Below are 18716 nucleotides of genomic sequence, written 5' to 3' on the forward strand. Positions count from 1 at the left end.
CTGAAGAAGGGTCTAGGCCCGAAACATCAGCCTTCCTGCTTCTCTGATGCTGCTTGGCCTGCTGTGTTCATCCAGCTCTACACCTTGTTATCTCAGATTCTCCAGCATTTGCAGTTCCTACTGTCTCTAGACTGAGGTCAAGTTCCCTTGTCCTGCTTCTGTATTTCCATTGATAGAGCAATGTAGTGTAAGTCTGTATGCAAATCTGGTAGACACTGTGTGCTGGACCTGAATCTCTGTAGTGGTTACCAACTGCCATGGAGACAGTCAGATATAGGCATTGGGGAACCAGCAAAACACTGGTAACATTGATAGATTTTCTACCCTTTGATTCAGCGTTCTAACAAATCACCCTGGTTTCTCTATGCCCGCCTGTGCATTTTGACAAAGTCATTAATGGCTGAGTCAATGGTTTCGCCGCCTTCCTGGAGCTGAGCAGGTTTCTGGTCTCCGACCGTCCTCTGAATCCCTAAGACTTAGTGCATTTCTTCCTTAACCAGCTGTGGAGACGTGGCAGTAGTGTGCTTCTGAGTCTAATCTGGATTGAGTAGCCACCGAGGTGAAAACCTCTAGCCTCATGGAGGGTGTAAGTGGAAGTCCTGCCAATGCACCCCTGAGGGTTGAGTGACACTCTCCTTAGAGGTGGAGTTGCAGGGTGTCCAGCTCTTGGCTCACCTTTAGTGGAGTTTTGCTGCACAAGAAACAAACAGAAATTAGTTGTCTAAGAGGGGTAATCTCCTTGTGGAGATTAAGAATGAGTTGGCAGCGGTGTTAATGGGACAACGGCACAGCATGATGAAGCTGACTGACTATTCATTCTCACCAGGCTCACAACAGTTGTATTGTTCACTGGATAATTTGAGAAGTTTTACTTCGTACAGGATGAGGATCCCAATGACTGCCAATTGCCCCTGCTTCAGCGCAGCCTGCCCCCTCACCAGTCTTTGACCTCTTGGCATGGCTATGGACCCATTTTTCCTATGATGAGACAGAGGGAGTGATTGAATGTGGTGGAAATGTGGCTGGAAGAGCAGTTAGTAGTGATTCATAATTAGGAGTGATGATGAGGTCTCCCCCAGCAATTGTGTCGGAAGTGTGAAGGGCAGGAAGGACTTGGCAGAATGGGAGTTTGAGGTGAGTGAGAACCACTGAGTAGGCAATGCATGCAATACTGAGAGTAATAGTCATAGAGTTATAGAGCTGTACAGCATGGAAATAGACCTTTCGGTCCAACTCGTCCATACCGACCAGATATTCTAAATTAATCTAGTCCCATTTGCCAGCATTTGGCCCATAAACCCTTCCTATTCATGTACCCATCCAGATGCCTTTTAAATGTTGTAATTATGCCAGCCTCCACCACTTCTTCTGGCAGCTCATTCCATACACGCGGCACCATCTGTGTGAAAAGGTTACCCCTTAGGTCCCTGTTAAATCTTTCCCCCTTCAACTTAAACCTGTGCCCTCTAGGTTTGGAGTCCGCTATCCTGAGGTAAAGACCTTGACTTTTCACCCTTTCATTGCCCCTCATGATTTTATAAACATATCACCCCTCAGCCTCCGGTGTTCCAGGGAAAATAGCCCTGGGGCTATTCAGCCTCCCTATAGCTCAAACCCTGCAGCCCCAGCAACATCCTTGTAAATCTTTTCTGAACCCTTTCAAGTTTCACAACATTTTCCTGTCCACTAATCTTGGTGAGAAGCGTATGCAGTGACAGAGTTAGAGTGAGTGGTGGTCTGTGAGTGTGAGGTAGCAGAGAAAGAAGATGGCTTTTATCCTTGTGGAGTGCAGAAGATTTGTTGACCTTATTCCTGCCCTGCTGGGCATCCCAGTTCCCCTGGGACACGGTAATGATCCAGGTTGTAATCCTTATCCAGGCTGGCATTGTCTGATTAGATAGTCTCCAATGGTGATCCACAGAATAAAGGATGGATCCTCCTCATTACTAGCACATCTAGCAGCACTTCCCGGTCCCTGTGTGTGAAGAAGGGAGTGAAATTTCCTTTTCTCTGGGCCATAACAGTCGTGAACCACTCTGTGAGGGTCTGTTCCTTTCTTGCAGCATCTAACATGGTCTACATTTGGACTCGAAATATGGCACCCGGAGGCATATACCTCAGAAGGTTTAAACAGTGGTGAGTGATTCCACCTCTCCCCATCATGCAAATTGTGTCAGGGCAGTCTCCATGAGGCATGGCTGACAGGGCACACGAATCTCACTCGATAAAAAGGTTTAGCTGCATGTGGTGACACTTCATCGCCGGGGATGTCGCATTTTAAAATCCTGAGTCATATAATCCTTGCAAAATACAAATCTGTGAGGCGCTCCTGCCCAGGACTGGGAAAATTAGGGCAACAGAACCTATACAAGAAACTGTCTTCCTTGAGCTCAGTTCTGTTTCAAACTGCTCATTCGGTGTGCAGCTGTGAACACACTTTCAAACCATAAGACCATAAGATATAGGAGCAGTGTTCAGCCTTTCAGCCAACCAAAACTGCTCTACTATTCGATCGTGGCTGATATGTTTCTCAACCCCATTCTCTTGCCTTCTCCCTGGCACCCTTGATCCCCTTACCAGTCAAGGATCCATCTATCTCTATCTTAAAGGCACTCAACAAATTGGCTGCCACCAGCCTTCTGCAGCAATGAGTTCCACAGATTCACCACCCTCTGGCTGAAGAAAATCCACACCGCCCCCCCCCTCCCCCGCCACCATGTCAGTTCTAAAGGGTCATCCCTTCACTCTGAGGCTATGCCCTCGACTCCTAGTCTTTCCTACTAGTGGAAACATCTTCTCCCAGTCCACTTTATCCAGGCCTCTCAGTATTCTGTAAGTTTCAATGGGATCCCCCTCATCCTTCTAAACTCTGTTGAGTATAGACCTAGAGCCCTCAACCACTCCTCATAGGGCAAGCACTTCATCCCTGGGCTCATTCGTGTAAATGTTCCTTCAACCCAACTTTCTCGACACCTGTTAGAAATGTGTTTCAATGATGTTCAACTACCAAGTCATTTCCAGACACATCCTTGACATTCTGATTCACCCTCTCTACATTACCTGTCACTTTACCTGTCTCTAAAATCACCACACAGCCTGTCTCCTCAGAGATTTTATACAAGCCTTTTCAGAATACATTGTGCTTTAAAACACATTTAAAAGTAGCATATATTTTTAATTTCTTTCAGAGCCTCAACATCTGCTCTGGCTATTTCTCCTGAGTATCCTCAGCTGATGCTCCATTCAGTGTGTAATTTGAATAGGTCTGATGCCTTACTTGTGTGAATAGAACTGCTTGCTGATTAGATTTAAGAGCTGGTCACCTAATTCTACTGACCACAGGATTAAACCGGATGTGGGCCAGGAGCAGAATAGGAAATAGACAGCTTTATTTTAATTCTTGCTTAGCACACAGTGAGGTTGGAGGTGGTGAATTTGCATACTTTAACAACACAAAGTGGGTTTGTGGCAAATTGGCAAACAATTTTTCACCATATCCAATCTTCTTTCCACTGAACTTCACAGAACAATCACTCAAACTGTCTCTGGACACTCGCCTCCTGGACTTATTGCTGATTTTACTTGGTTTGTAAATATAAAGTCTTAGCAATATTTTCCAAATCTATTGAAAACAAAAATGGTGATAAAGAACCTGCCAATTTAGACAGTCAGTTTCATATAACTTGTGTACATCAATTTCCCATCACAGAATCTCTCATTACTATTTGAATACTAATCTAGTTTTATTAGCACACAATTAGAAAGGATTTGAGAAGAAAAAAGTCTTGCGTTTAGAAAGCACTTTTTTCAACCTCAAGATGGTTCTAATCACGTTACTCATCAGAAGTATTTCATTGGCTATAGTCACCAACAATCTGTCCTGGTCCAGTGCCAACAGTCTTGTCCTGGTCACCAATGTCAACGCGATGATCAACATAGCACAACAATGTCTCTACTTCTTCAGGAGGCTAAGGAAATTCAGTATGTCCACATGGGCTCTTCCCAATTTTTACAGATGCACTATAGGAAGCATCCTATCTTAGTGCATCACAATACGGTTTGGCAACTGCTATTCCCAAGACCCAAGAAACTACGGAGAGTTGTGAACACGGCCCAGCTTGTCACGCAAACCAGCCTTCCATCCATTGACTCCAAATATATTTCCCACTGCCTTGCAAAAACAAACAACATAATCAAAGATACAAGGTGTAGAGCTGGATGAACACAGCAGGCTAAGCATCATCAGAGGAGCAGGAAGGCTGACGTTTCGGGCCCAGACCCCTCCTACTCTGGTTATACTCTCTTTCGCCCGCTTCCATTGCGTAGAAGATACAAAAGCTGTATACACGTATGAATAGATTCAAGAACAGCTTCTTCCCTGCTGTTGTTAGACTTCTGAGTGGACCTCTCAAATGTTAAATTTAATGTTGATCTCACTGTCTGCAGCTGTAACATTGTATTCCTTGCTCTGTTCTCTTACCATCTTGTACTTTGGATGGTATGATCTGCCTGTACTGCACACAAAACAAAACTTTTTACTGTACCTAGGTACATGTGACAATAATAAATCAAATGAAATCAAATCAAATCACTGTTGTAAGATCTGAAATGTGGCAGTCAAAATTGTGCACAGCAAGCTCCCACAAACAACAATTTGATAATGACCAGATAGAGATATTGATTGAGAGATAAATATTGGCCAGAGCACATGGGAGAACGTCCCTGATCTTATTCAGAACAGTGAAATACTCCCACCTGAGTGGAGAGATAGGATTTTGGATTAATGATTTATCTGAAACACAGCACACCAAATAGTGTAGGACTCTCCTGGTGCTGCTTTGACTCTTAGTTTAATCTTAGTACGACCTTGACTCATAACCTTCTGATTCAGAGGAAAATGCATCACCCCCTGAGCTACAAGAGCAAAACATTTTTTTTCACCTGGCATCCTTTGCTTACAAAACACAGAAAGCAGTATATTTCTAATAGAGTTTACAGATAAGCCTTCATGATAGATTGATTTAAAATGTGATAACCATCCCTTAATTCTCACTGCAATTATGTGAAGTAATAAAGTCCCTCCCCAGCTCTGTGGGGCTTACTTTTTCATATCCACTGTCGTTACATTAAAAACAACTCCTTTCAGCCACAGAACCATGAAGAGACGTTGGCAAAAGGGACAGTTTCCTATGTTCTCTCCATCGAAACCAGCCTGGAGAAAAGGAAAATGGAATAACAATCTTAGGTTCGCAAGTAAATAATCTACAGTGTTCTGTTTTAACAGAGCTAATGTCAGAAGCTGAATATCATGTTTATTATACCACACATTCAAGTGAAAACTGACAATGATTTCATAACTTCACTTGTAAGAGTTGGCTAAAAGTGCCGGTTTAGAACTCCCTGTTTAGATACTTCAGTCTATAAAGATGGAAATAAAAACCCTTTGCATCCACATGACACTTTTCACAAGGCCAAGATGTTCCAAACAAATTCACAGCCAGTGAATTACAAGAAGGAATTTAGCATCTGTGTTTGGTAATATTTACCCGAATTAACGTAAAATTCTCAATTACTTGGTTTTTATTTTTCACTTCTGCTTCTTACATAAGTCCATAAAAGGGCTAGCTCGCTTGGGATAGGGAAGATCTGGAAAAGATTAAGCCATAGTCTGAAATATAATGATCACGATCATTACTAATAACAATGTTTGAAACTCACATTGCAGAGTGCATTAAATATTAATATCTTACTCTTTGGAATCCTAATACTGTTTAAGAAATTCAACGTTGTCTAATCCAAATTTGTAAATTTCTAAAATGAAAGTAATTTACTAATTAGCACAATTGCAGAAGGGTAACGATTTTATCTCAAAAATGCATTCGTATCAAATCCCTGTCTGCTGGAACAGAGGCTGTAACAATTTATTTTAATGTGTTTTTACGGAGGAAGGAAGTACGTTTCTGTATATTTAAATTTGAGCACTCTAATTTGAGTTCGTAACATGTTCTGGCCACGTGCCTTGTGATTATATATATCTGAAATAACATTGCATTTTCAAAGAGCTTGGAGCTACATTTTCTGACACCCTGTTTTTTTAGATAAGACATCTATCCTCGAGATAACTGAAAAATTGCACCATCAGGAAATGGCTGATAAAGTTCACTGATGACTTCTCAAATATATACTGTCTGGACAGAACCAGCAACATTTAGAACTAAACTGCTTACCCTGTCAGTTGAGGGTGCATTTATTTTGCAGTTGTTGGTTAGATTCAGTGCCAGTAAGAGACGCTCCATGCTCTAACTCCTGTTTAGGAGAGTCTATGACACAGGTCTAGATACACACATGCAGTATGCTCCCAGATGTTTGAGATGTATGTACTTGAAAGGTCTGTCACTATTTACTTTATGATGTGGTGGGCTTAAAGCACCCAAGAAACCTTCTAAGTGCTTTGGAAACCAAGGTAACGCAACTTGCACTCCATGATTCTCTAAAAGGAAAGACATGCATATATATCGCGATTTTCACGATCACAGACTGTCCCTAAGTACTTTTCATTTTGAAGTGTAACGCCAGTTTTAACATAGGAAGTGTAGGAACTAATGTGCACACTGCAGAAGCCCACAAGCGGCAATGTGAGAATGCTCAGATAATTTGTGATATTGCCTGAGGAGTAATATTTTCCAGGGCACTATGGAGAACTGCCTTGCTCTTAAGTCGTTTTGGGATCTTTTGCATCCATTCAAACAGACACATATGGTCTTGGTTTACTGTTTCATCCAAAACACAACATTGCTAAAAGTACAGCATTCCTTCAGTAAACAAATAAGTGGTTATCACTGTTATTGTTTAACACATGCCCTAGCAAGAGGAACTTTACCTATATTGTCAGAATAATTTTTCTCAGCATTTAGATCCAATAGTGTTTGGTCATTATCTGAAGCTATCTGCAGAATGATTTCTGTGGTGTTGATACATGGGTGCTAGAACTTCCAGTCTTTGTTGAACATTGTACAATTGCATGAGTGATTTATTTTGTTGCATTCACAGTCTCAGCTGTGATTTGTTTTAAGGTATGTTATTTCTGTGCAGAGAAAATCAATACTTATCTCAAAAAAAATCTGATTGATTCAAGTTGCTTCTCAAACAAGAAGACTCATGCACTCTTAGTTGAGAAACCAGCAAAGAACGTTGTTAGAAAAGAACAGGAGACAGTCAATGCCCGCTAAGGACAAAAACAAAAAAAACAAAACAGGAAAGGGTTACGTATTATCTTATGGGAAGTATTACATCAGCTCATTTAATAATGGCGGAGGCAATGAAACACAAGGGGAATTTCTGCTCTTTTGCTATTGGCTTGCCTCCCTTATGGGTTCAAGAAGTCAGTCCATTCCCTTTCCCTAACTCAAGATCAGGTTCAGTTTCAACAAGATTTGCTTAGCAGGCTCTGTACTCCTTTTAACCCTAGTGCACAAGCAAGAAATAGTGCAGGTAGACAAACAGATTACAATCTTGTTAATACTGTCAAAATTTCAACTTGTTTCATAACTCCATCAACAATTTTACTCTATTGGCTGTTAACTTCTTTATCTCTAAAGAACGTGGAGTAAAGCTCGAGCTTAGTACTGAACATACCTCAACTAAATAATACAATGTTATCATTTGTTACGTATTATTCAAGCAATATTTCAATTTATTTTAATGCTCATTGACGTAGAGAGTCAGTCTAACTTACACCACAATTCAGAGTTCGTAAAACAGACTGTTAAATAGTTACTTATTAGAATAAAAGAAACTATTCAATTAAGAAATAAACTCACAGCATCAAGCAAAACCAAAATCAACTACAGAGATAGCTTTTCTGCAATTGTCTGTTACAAAAAAAAATCAGTTTTGTTTTACCTTAATGAAAAGTTCGATCTGCGGATTTTTCCTGCCAGATCCTTGTTTGGCCATTGCTGGAACAGAAGAACAGTCAAACAAGCAGTCCAAATTTAAAGAAAGTTTTCATGAGGAATCTCGAAGGGAACAAGAAGCACTGAACAAGTATGGCAGCCTTTTTGCTTAACCCACTCTTCTGAGAGCTTTTCTCAAGGTACACGATACTGCATTCACCTCAGCAGCAGTAAGCCTCCACAAGGGCACACAAGAGCTCTGCTTTCTCTTTAGTTAGGGTGTAACGTCCTGCTTGTCTCAACACTGTACTTCCCTCAGTAGAAAGTAGAGGGTGGTCGCTAACTTAAAAAGGCAGATACCAACAGCAATGACACAGCAATATCCCAATGCTATTTACAGTAAAATGCAGGAAATAAAATTCAAACAACAGGAAAAATAAAATTGTAGTCAAAAGCAAAAAGCCAACAAGAATAAAAAACATATTCCTATTAACATTATGTATTATTTCTGACCTCAATAAGCAGACATAGAAGCAAAAATATAAATGTCAAAATCCTTAGGACTGATTATAGTACAAACTATAAATACCTGTCAACAGAAATTGGTACCAGAATTGAAAGAAAGAACTCCACTAAATCTCTAGATAGCTCCTGTCACAGTGGCTCAGGTCTACCAGCAGTGGTGTACTCTTGGGAGGGCTCTAGGAGTTAGCAACATTGAGTTCAGATCCTTGAGGTTTTATGGAATCAAAGCAAATATGGTCAAGGAAACTTGCTGCTGATTAGAATCTATCACCAGCCCTCCATTGATGAACCACTTTCTCTCTGCTATGTCACATGTTATCTCAGCTACTGTACCCACCTCGCACTAAGGCCCATGCTCTACCACTCGCACTATCACATGCACAGTCTTCTCTCACTCACTGTTATCCATGCCAACACCAGATACTATTAACATGCATACCCTCTGCACTCCCCACTCACTCCCTCAGGACACCTCCCCACCTGCACCAAAAGGAACAGCTATGAATGTGGCCAGAGCCTATGCAGCAGGTCCTTATATGTTGGTGCTCAGTTACAACATGGAGGTCCTTTACAGCAAGTGATAATCTGAATTTTCCAGGTAGCCCTCTGATAGCCATATTGCGATGTCTCGACCTCTAACTTGTTTGGCAAGTTGACCAGAAAGAAAGCAGAATATTAATAAGGTGAGTTTAACAAGCTATAAATCCCTTTAATTAATTGGCAACTTGCTGCTGCCCAGCGAGAAACTCAGTGTGCTGACTATTGAAGGCATAAAACTTTGAGCAAGGTGCTCCTGATGTTGAGATCAGCCTTTCTAGACTTCTGAAGAAAGCTCACTGGACCCGAAATTTTAATTGCGCTTTCTCTCCACAGATGTTGCCAGAACTGCTGAGTTTTTTGAGCAATTTCTGACTTAGTTTCTGATTTCCAGCATCCAGAGTTCCTTGCATTTTTTTGGGGGGTTTCTCATTTGATTCTGTCACAAATCCTGCCATCACCCTTGTCACTCAGAGCCCTGTAAGATTCCATCTAGAAAATAGGCACAAGATTAGGACATTCAACTCATCAATCCACCATTCAACATGATCACGGTTGATCCTCTGTCTCAACACCATACCTCTTCCCTTTCCCCATACACCTTTAGCTTCTAAAAATCTATTTCTTTCTTAAATATGTTCATGACTTCACCTCTACAGCCTTCCATGGGAGAAAATCACACAGATTAACTACCCTCTAAGATAAGTCATTTCTTCTCATCTCAGTCTGAAGTGGCTTACTACAGATCCTAAAACTAGCTGCCTTTACTCAGTCTGGCCTCCATGTGATTTCAGACCCATAGCAATGAACCATCTGAGTTCAAAAGCAATTAGGCATGGGTAATAAATGCTGATATTAACAGTGCTACTCACATCCAATGAAAGAATTTTTAAAAATGTTACATCCTGTCTATTCCACTGAAGTGAATATCAGTGTTTGGCAGAAACTCATTTTGTTTTCAAGAAGTTCATAAACCCATGAGAGGCATAGATAGGATGAATTGCCAAAGTCTTTTTCCTAAGGTAGCAGAGTCCAAACCGAGAGGGTCAGCAGGTCTGGCAGCATCTGTGAAGGAAAAATCAGAGTTAACATTTCGGATCTGGTGATCCTTTCTCGGAACAGTTCTGACGAAGGGCCACGGACCCGAAACATTAACTCTGATTTTTTTCTTCACAGATGCTGCTGAGCTTTTCCAGCAACTTCTGTTTTTTTGTTCCTGATTTACAGCATCTGCAGTTCTTTCGGTTTTCATTCCAAACCTAGAGGGCATAGGTTTAAGGTAAGAGGGGAAAGATTTAAAAGGGAACTAAGGGGCAACTTTTTCACGCAGAGGGTGGTGCGTGTGTGGAATGAGCTGCCAGAGGAAGTGATGGAGGCCGGTACAATTACGACATTTAAAAGGCATCTGGATGGGTATATGAATAGGAAAGGCTTAGAGGGATATGAGCCAAATGCTGGCAAATGGGACTAGATTAATTTAGGCTATCTGGTTGGCATAGATGAGTTGGACCAAAGGGTTTGTTTCCGTGCTCTACAGCTCTATGACTCTATGACTGTAAGCATTTTATTTAAAGCTAGGCTTACTGTTTCCATAATCATGCACCAACATCTCTGCAACATAAAGATCTGCTTGACACCACTAAGTCTTCCTCCCCTAAATTATTTAAATATTCTTCACCACTTTTGATATCGTACATTCATAACTGTTTTATTGGAAAGGCAATATTGTAATGCAGCATGCACATAGATAACTGAACATTATAGTGCTAATTTTGTAAAGCTTGTGCTATAGAAGCCTGTTAGATTGGAACACAGCTCTATAGGGATTGAGCCCATAGTTACGTAGTCCTCGCTCAAACCTCTGTCTAGCAAAGATCATAAAGAAAGCAAGGTAGTTCATGTCCTTTAACCTTGCCAATAATTCTGCATTTTCAAACATAAGGGGGAGGGGGATGGTGGATTTTATCAGTAGTGTGCTATTCCCAATGATTTAACTGGAAGTGTGCATTATTTCTGCCCTCCTGCTTCTTCCTATCTTCCTATTTCACTGACAATTGCCATTAAAATTTATGGTGCCATTAATGTTCATTGGAGCCGCTTGCAATCACACAGAAGGAGAAGTATTTCAGTGATAAAACTAATTGTTGGCTGATGCAGCAGGCATGGTCTATAAAAGAGCCTTCTAACCAATAGAGAAGTTCCGAATCACTGCTATAACATTGCTGCTCAATTTTACACCCATTAATATAAAACTTGAGAGCACAAGATGTTTTTCTGAAGAAGGGTCTAGGCCCGAAATGTCAGTTTTCCTGCTCCTCTGATGCTGCTTGGCCTGTTGTGTTCATCCAGCTCTACACCTTGTTATTTCAAAATTAAATTTCTTTTGCAAATGTCCAGTTGTTTGTAAGGTCTGGAGGTTGCCTTGTTTAACTCAATGACATAGGGGAAAGGGAGGAATGGGAGAAGACAGTGTCTTGTATGTTGCTGACTTCATTTTGTGCATAGAATGTCATTACAAAAGATTTTACGTTAATGACTATTCATGACATGTAAATGTGTCACAACAAAAACCCAATACAGGCTGGCATGAGTTACAACATGCTGACTTTATCTCTCATCTAACCTGCCCCCCCCACCGCTAAGAAGTTGAAATTTCACATCCCATTGGAATAAAATTTCACTATTTCCACTTCATTTATCTGTGGAGCATCATTATTTATGGAGTCTAGCTTCGACAAACAGTTGTCTTGTAGTTGGGAAGCATTGATGTTTACAGGGGAGTCACAGATATATTCTTTCTTGTGGAAGAAACATTATTGTTTTCTTTCACTCTTTATTGAACGAGCATGTTTGTGACCCATGATGTGTTGACCACTCAGTGGGACACGGCTGAACTTCCAGCTTCGCTTGTCTCTCTTGCATTGGAAAGGACACTGTCAGAGATCACTGAAATGCTGAAGGTAAACTCAAAGCCTTTAAGCAGTCTGCTGGCTAACATTCTCTGACGGACACATATTTCTTCACCGTGCTTTAGGACCCTCATTTTTGTATCTTAACTGACCACCCTTTTATCTGACAAAATACAGGATGCCAGATGCTTCCCATTTCACTTGCCCATAGACCCTCTGTCCAGCCTGGATCCTTCTTCTATTTCTCCATGACCACATGCTACGCTGCTGCAACTCCTCCCCAACTTTACCAAAGGAAGGATGCAAATGCTTCAGAGGGAGTTCAGAGAAGGTTTACAACATGAATATGTGGAATAGCTGGGTTGTCCAATGAGGAGAGGTTGGACAGGCAAGGCTTGTTTCTGCTGGAGTTTTGAAGAGTAAGAGACAACTTGATTATTACATAAAATCCTGTAAGATCTTGACCAGGCAGATGTGGAGATGATGTCTCCTTGTGTGGGAGAATCTAGAACTGGGGGTGCTGTTTAAATATCAGGGTCACCCTGTTACAACAGAAATGTTTTCTTTCGGAGGGTTGTGACTCTTTGGATCTCTTTTCTTGAAAAAGCAGTAGAAAGAGAGTCCTTGAATATTTTTAAGACACAGGGAGATAGATTCTGGTTAACCAAGGAGGATGAAAGATTATCTGGACTAGGCAGGAATGCAGATTTGAGGTTACCTTTAGATCAGTCATTATTGTGTAACTGGAGAGGCTGAAAGATTTACTCCCAGTACTTACTTGTATGTTTGCAAGTGATTAAAAGCCTTGGATTGCCCATAATCACCATGACGATCAATCAATGGGAAACCAGCAAAGTGTGTAACTGTGGTAGGACAAATTACAAATTACTTACTGAACAGGCATAACACAGCCTGGAGCTGGAGGAGCATAGCAGGCCAGGCAGCATCAAAGGAGCAGGAGAGTTAACGTTTCCGGTTGGGACCCTTCTTCAGAAATGGGAGAGGGGGAAGGGAGCTCCGAAATAAATAGAGAGAGCAGGGGTGGGGCTGGGGAAGGTAGGTGGGATGGTGATATGTGCTTCACTCAGAGTTCACCAAGAATGTGTCCAAATTGCTACCTGGATCATTGTGTGCAGTTTTGGTTTTCTTATCTGAGGAAGAATGTTCTGACTATGGATTGAGTACAACAAATTTCTGGGATGGCAAGACTGACAGATGTAGAGAGACTGGATCAGTTAGAATTGTATTCACTGCAGTTTAGGAGAATGAGGGAGAGTCTCATAGAAATCTATAAAATTCTAACAGGAGAAGACAAGCTAAACACAGAAACGATTTTCCTGATGACTGGGGAGCCCAGAACATGGATCACAGTCTAAGGATGCAGGGTCGGCCACTTAGGGCCAAGGTGAGGCGAAATTTCTTCACTCGGAGAGTGGTGAGCCTGTGGAATTCTCTGCCATAGAAAGCAGTTGAGGCCAAAACACTGAATGTTTTCAAGAAGGAGTTACATACAGTTTTTAGGGCTCGAGAGATCAAAGGGTATGGGGAGAAAGCAGGAACAGGATACTGAGTTGGCCCTTTGCTTCTTCCACAGCCAAAAAATCTTGCTTCGGGTGAGAAGACTAAAACTGCACACAATACTGCAGGTGAAAAGGTTATGTACCCACTTCCTTATCGCCTTTTTACCAGTTGGGTTAAAAATAACATACTTCCAACCCACACCTTCCCGTGCCCAACCATATCATGAATTGAGCAGCAGATTTTTTGGGGGCTATTGACATGTTGGCAAGCTCGATTTCCAGTTATTTATTTATTTTTTTAAATTGCCAGGTGGCTTGCCAATTTCAGCCATCACCTGCTGACTGTGTAATAGGTACCAGATTGAGGGTGGGCAAGACCTGAATGGGTAACCACCCAAGATAGTTACGCCTATCTGCTGAACTTATGACTGGTGGAGTGGGTCACTATAAAATCCACTTAGTCTGTTTTTCTCTTCACGGGTGCTGCCAGGCCTGCTGAGTATTTCAAGCGTTTACTGATTTTATTTCAACCACTAATGTTCGATACTACCCACTGGATTCTCTGCAATAACTTGGCAAGGCTTCTTTGGTAGCACATCCTGAAACTCTGACCTCTGCCTCCAAGAAGAACGAGCAGATGTACAGGAAGCTGATCATTCCTGAGTTCTTCTGTACTTTGGACACTAGCCCGACTTGGAAATATACCAGTACCAGTTCATTGTTGCTGGATCAAAGGGAACAGCTTTGTAGGAGCACTTTTACCTCACAGACTGTTGCCGGTAACAAAGGTGACTCACCATGAAGACCAACAAGATTTGAACAATAAATGGCCATCTTTCTGGAGATGCTCAAAGCCCAGGAACGTTTCTTATCTAAAATTGTTTATTGTACTTTAACAGAACTAAAGAGCCAAATATAACATTCTCGCTAAGGGAGTCAGTCAAATAAGTGAGATGGTGGTCCCTCCCATCCAGATTCTTAGCAGTCAGATGCACAATGGAAACAATGATGACTCGAGGCCTTGGGAGTTAGCAACAGGAAAATGGAAACTCTGGTGAAGAAATCTTAGAAAGTCAAGGGAAGTAAGATACCTATAATTTAGATAATGTTTTGTGAAAAACACATATCTCAAAAGCTCCATAAACATGAAACCGCTTGTTTAGAAATGGAAATGTGCCAAATCTACTTTCAACGTAATCCAGGTCCAGACAAAATGATGCCTGAGTTTTCTGTTAAAGAGATCGATTGACACATTTTGTTTAATGAATATTTATGCTGAATGGTACAGAATTTGCAATACAGATAGAGATATGGATTTGATCTAATCGTCTATATTTGAAGTCATGAACACATCCAGTTTGTAAGTTAATGTTCAAAGACCCTCCTCCCACTCTGTTTCACCTCATTCTATCACTATATCTTTCTACTTTTTTTTCTGCCTTGTATCTTTATAGAGCTTCTCATTAAATGGGTCATGTTATTGGCCTCAATTGCATAAGTGGTAGCAATTTCCATGTTCTAACCAACTTGAAAAAGTTCATTTCTCCTGGAACCTATCTTCGACTTATGTCCCCAGGTTTTGGACTTCCCTGCTGGTGGAAACATCTTAGTGCTTAACCTACCAAATGAAGTCTTCCAATACTCCTCAGTCTTTTGTTCACTCGAGAGAAGAGCATCAGCTTGTTCATTTTTTGTGAGTAGTTATAATCTTTCACATCTGGTATCATGCTTATAAATCTCTTTTCGACATTGTTTTTGGCAAAATGGAGGGTAGGTCTTGATGCATCGGGATGGTTTTTGTGCAGGAGATTTGTGACTCATGACCTGCCTGTGCCCAAGTAAATTGAGGTAAGGGCCATGAATTTTTTATGTGCCTATTTCATCTCCATCATTGTAGCATTGGACCAAGACGCTCCAGCAGTGCCCCTCTGTCCTCCAAGCTTCAAAAACACTACCCAACTGAATTTTATCATTTTGGCTAAGTCCGAGTTGGGTTGAATTTTTTTAGATGGATTTCCGTTGCGAAGCCTCATGAGTTTTTTTCCACTGTATGTTATCAAACTCAACCTATTAGCAGGCTATCCTGAACCTATGGTGTCTGTCATGTCCAATACCTCATCAAAGCCATGTGCCATTGCCGAAACAGCTCACCACTCAGTGGATATTCGCTGAACGACTGTATCCCTCCCACCTTGAAAGGCCATTGTGCACTTAGTCAAGAGCTGGGAACTTAGCGCTGCCCCTCACTGGCAACATAATAGCACAAAGCGACAAAGTCACATTACACACTGGCAAGTGAGCTGACAATTCCTAATGTGAGCTTTTATTTACGGCCAGTAATGCAAACACAAACAAAACTAATACAGGCTAAAGTTCATCCTGACAATGCAAACCAGATTTCAGCACCATTAGCGCAAATATTTCACAGTCCACAATTGCCTGCTGCTTTCAGCTCCTGTCTATTGAAGCAGGTATTAATGAGGTTATGCCTTGCTTATAACACTTGGCACAGCTGAGCTCTCTTAGTGAAAGGACAATGCCCTGCTTTCCAATGTCCTCATCCTCTTCCTTGGAAGACTGCTCACTTTCCCCCGGGATTCAGCACCTCATCTCGATGCCTATTCCAATTGTGCAGAGTATGGCACGCTATGACGATGCAGTGCGGTCTATACAAGAGACCACCACACAAGTCCAAGTTCAGCTGCCCTGTCTCCTCCTCCACCATGGCATTGATTCAGACATGGGCAGCATGAAACTTAGGCACCACATCAACTGGGGGCTTGTGCAATGGTGCCATGAGCCATCGTCATGGTGGGTAGCCGTTGACCTCCCCCGACCCTTGTCAGGCATCAGGTATATGAGAGTACTTCAGGGCGTTGGAGTAATAGCAGCTGCCAGGGTAGTGGGCACACACTGTCAGGAAGTGGTAACGGTGATTGCCGATCACCTGAATATTGATAGAACAGATGTCCTTCCTGTTGATGGATTTCACAGTGTTAACATATGGATCTCCTCAGTGTGCACAGTTAATGGCACAATGCTGTCTGTGCTCCAAGGGATACAGAGTCTGCATTGAGTCTGTGCCTCAATCATCCCCAGGAAATGGAATCAAGGCTGGGCCTCTTGTGCGTCCCATATATCCTGAGAGGCCCTGCAGCTGTGGCCTCTCCTGAAGCTAGGTACTCTTCGTTCACCGTGACAGCACCTTGCTGCTCCCAGGCTTGCTGTTAGCCCTCATCCTCCTGCATCCACCCTCACCTTCTTAGGAAGGACAGTGACCAAATTCCCAGCAACAGCTGCCAGGGCACTTGCTGGAAATTACCAACATCAGCATCGGAAGTGGTGAAAGAGGTTCTTAGATCTTAGACTACCCTTCGCTGGCAGATGAGCGGTGAGCACATTCCTCAATGTAGTGAGATAAGCTGCCACCTTATAAGCAGGGACACGTCTCCATGATCCATCCACAGTCAGCCTCAGCACGAGTAGCAACTTGGTGAAGGTGCTGCACTAACTGAGTGACCGATGCCAATAAGAAGGGAGTGTTTGCTGTATTCCAACACCCTACCTACCCCAGATCCACATCGAACCTTCACCTTTTCACTGCATTCAGTACATACCATCCTTATACTTACACGATAAATGACAAACCCTTGGAATTGCCTGACGGTGATTCCCGTCCAGACAAAATTGGCCTTTTGTAATATCATTGCTGCTCACTTCAACATCATTGAAGATTTCAATATTCAACTGACAAGCACTGATGGTATGTCATAAATCACCTTCAGCCAGTACCTGACGTCTCAGCACCTTCACTCTGCATGTATAGCAAAGGGGTGATGAGAGATTGCAAATTAGATATAGCTGGACTTTGCAATAGCCGCTTCATGTATTTGTTCCTTCAATGTCCAAGTGTCCAGCAGACATGGATCCCATACTTTCACCCATCAAACTGACACTGGTTCCATGGCCATCGTTGAAATAGTTTTCGTTTCCAGGGTTTTTAAAAATGAATTCAGTACCTAGTCTCCAATGGTGGGCTTCACGTCTCCAGATCATTAACCTACTACTAGTCCGGTGATATTACCACTATGCCAGTGTCTTCCTTTCATGATATCTACTCTGCTCGTCTCTGCTCACCCTTGCCTCCAACTCCCGCACCCCCCAAGATATCAGCACTTCTTGGATTCTGGCATCTTGTGCATTGCTAATTGTCACTGCTGCACCATTGGTTACTGCTCCTGCTGTTACTTTGGGCCCAAGCTCTGGGTCACAGTCCTCACATCTTCTCTCGGTCTCTTTCAGACACTCTACAAATCGAGCTTTGATCAAGCTCGGGGCATTTAACCTAATATCTGCTCGTGTGACTTGTTGTCATGCTTTATTGGCAAATGGTCCCATGAGGCACTCTGGGATAGTTTCATCATGTTGACGGGGCTATATAAACATAATGCACAGAGTTTTAAAGAAGGCTCTTCTATGCTGTCCATGGACTTCCAACATCACCCAAGTTCAATGCTGAAGAAACAATCCTGTTCACTCCTCTGTCATGGAGATCAACGGAGCACACAGTCGATGAGCAGATCCGTTGGAGGATGGGGAAGTTTATCTTTCCTGACTCCTCTAGAGAACGTGAATACTTCCATCATAGGGCCAGCAGGACAGGAATCAACGGCATCTGCTGTCACTCACAATATTACAGAAGGCAGGAACCGCGTGTCACCTTTCTCTGTTCCTGGCGTACACTCATCCTGCTGTCACTTTGAGAATGCTGCAAATACAGACCGCTTGATTTCTAACCTGAGCAACCCACAAAGCAACCATGGTTCAGATTTAAAACGTGCCTCCTGTCAAGGCAAAGCCAACACAAGAAAAAGTAAAAGGAAAACAACTCAGAAATATGAAGAGGCCCCATTATTTGACCAGTCACTCGGTCACCAGCACTGAGGCGAACAGACACCAGCTCAGACTCACACACAGACACCAGCTCACACACACAGACACCAGCTCAGACTCACACACAGATACCAGCTCGGACACCCACACAGACACCAGCTCAGACACACAGACACCAGCTCAGACTCACACGCAGACACCAGCTCAACTCACACGCAGACACCAGCTCAGACTCACACACAGACACTAGCTCATACATACACACAGACACCAGCTCAGACTCACACACAGACACCAGCTCAGACTCACACACAGACACCAGCTCATACACACAGATACCAGCTCAGACACACACAGACACCAGCTCACACACACACACAGACACCTGCTCACACACAGATACCTGCTCAGACACACACAGACACCAGCTCAGACCC

General features: G+C 42.5%; 1 protein-coding gene across 2 annotated transcripts in view; it reads right to left on the minus strand.

Annotated features, from left to right (window-relative positions):
- The window catches only part of clic2 (chloride intracellular channel 2), a 24906-nt gene extending 16683 nt beyond the window's left edge, over positions 1–8223 (minus strand). Inside the window, exons 1-2 of one of the 2 annotated variants that reach the window (XM_020522915.2) lie at positions 7903–8223; positions 5103–5212 (exon numbers count right to left, since the gene is read on the minus strand). In XM_020522915.2, coding sequence (XP_020378504.1) covers positions 5103–5212; positions 7903–7956 — 164 coding nt within the window. In that variant the 5' untranslated portion in view covers positions 7957–8223. Of the gene's footprint in view, positions 1–5102; positions 5213–5546; positions 5566–7902 lie in introns of those variants that run through there. The other variant, XM_048604972.1, reaches the window with a different exon arrangement.
- Positions 8224–18716: the final 10493 nt, after the last annotated feature.

The sequence above is a fragment of the Rhincodon typus genome, chromosome 14 (genome assembly GCF_021869965.1).
Source record: "Rhincodon typus isolate 14 chromosome 14, sRhiTyp1.1, whole genome shotgun sequence".
NCBI lineage: Eukaryota > Metazoa > Chordata > Chondrichthyes > Orectolobiformes > Rhincodontidae > Rhincodon > Rhincodon typus.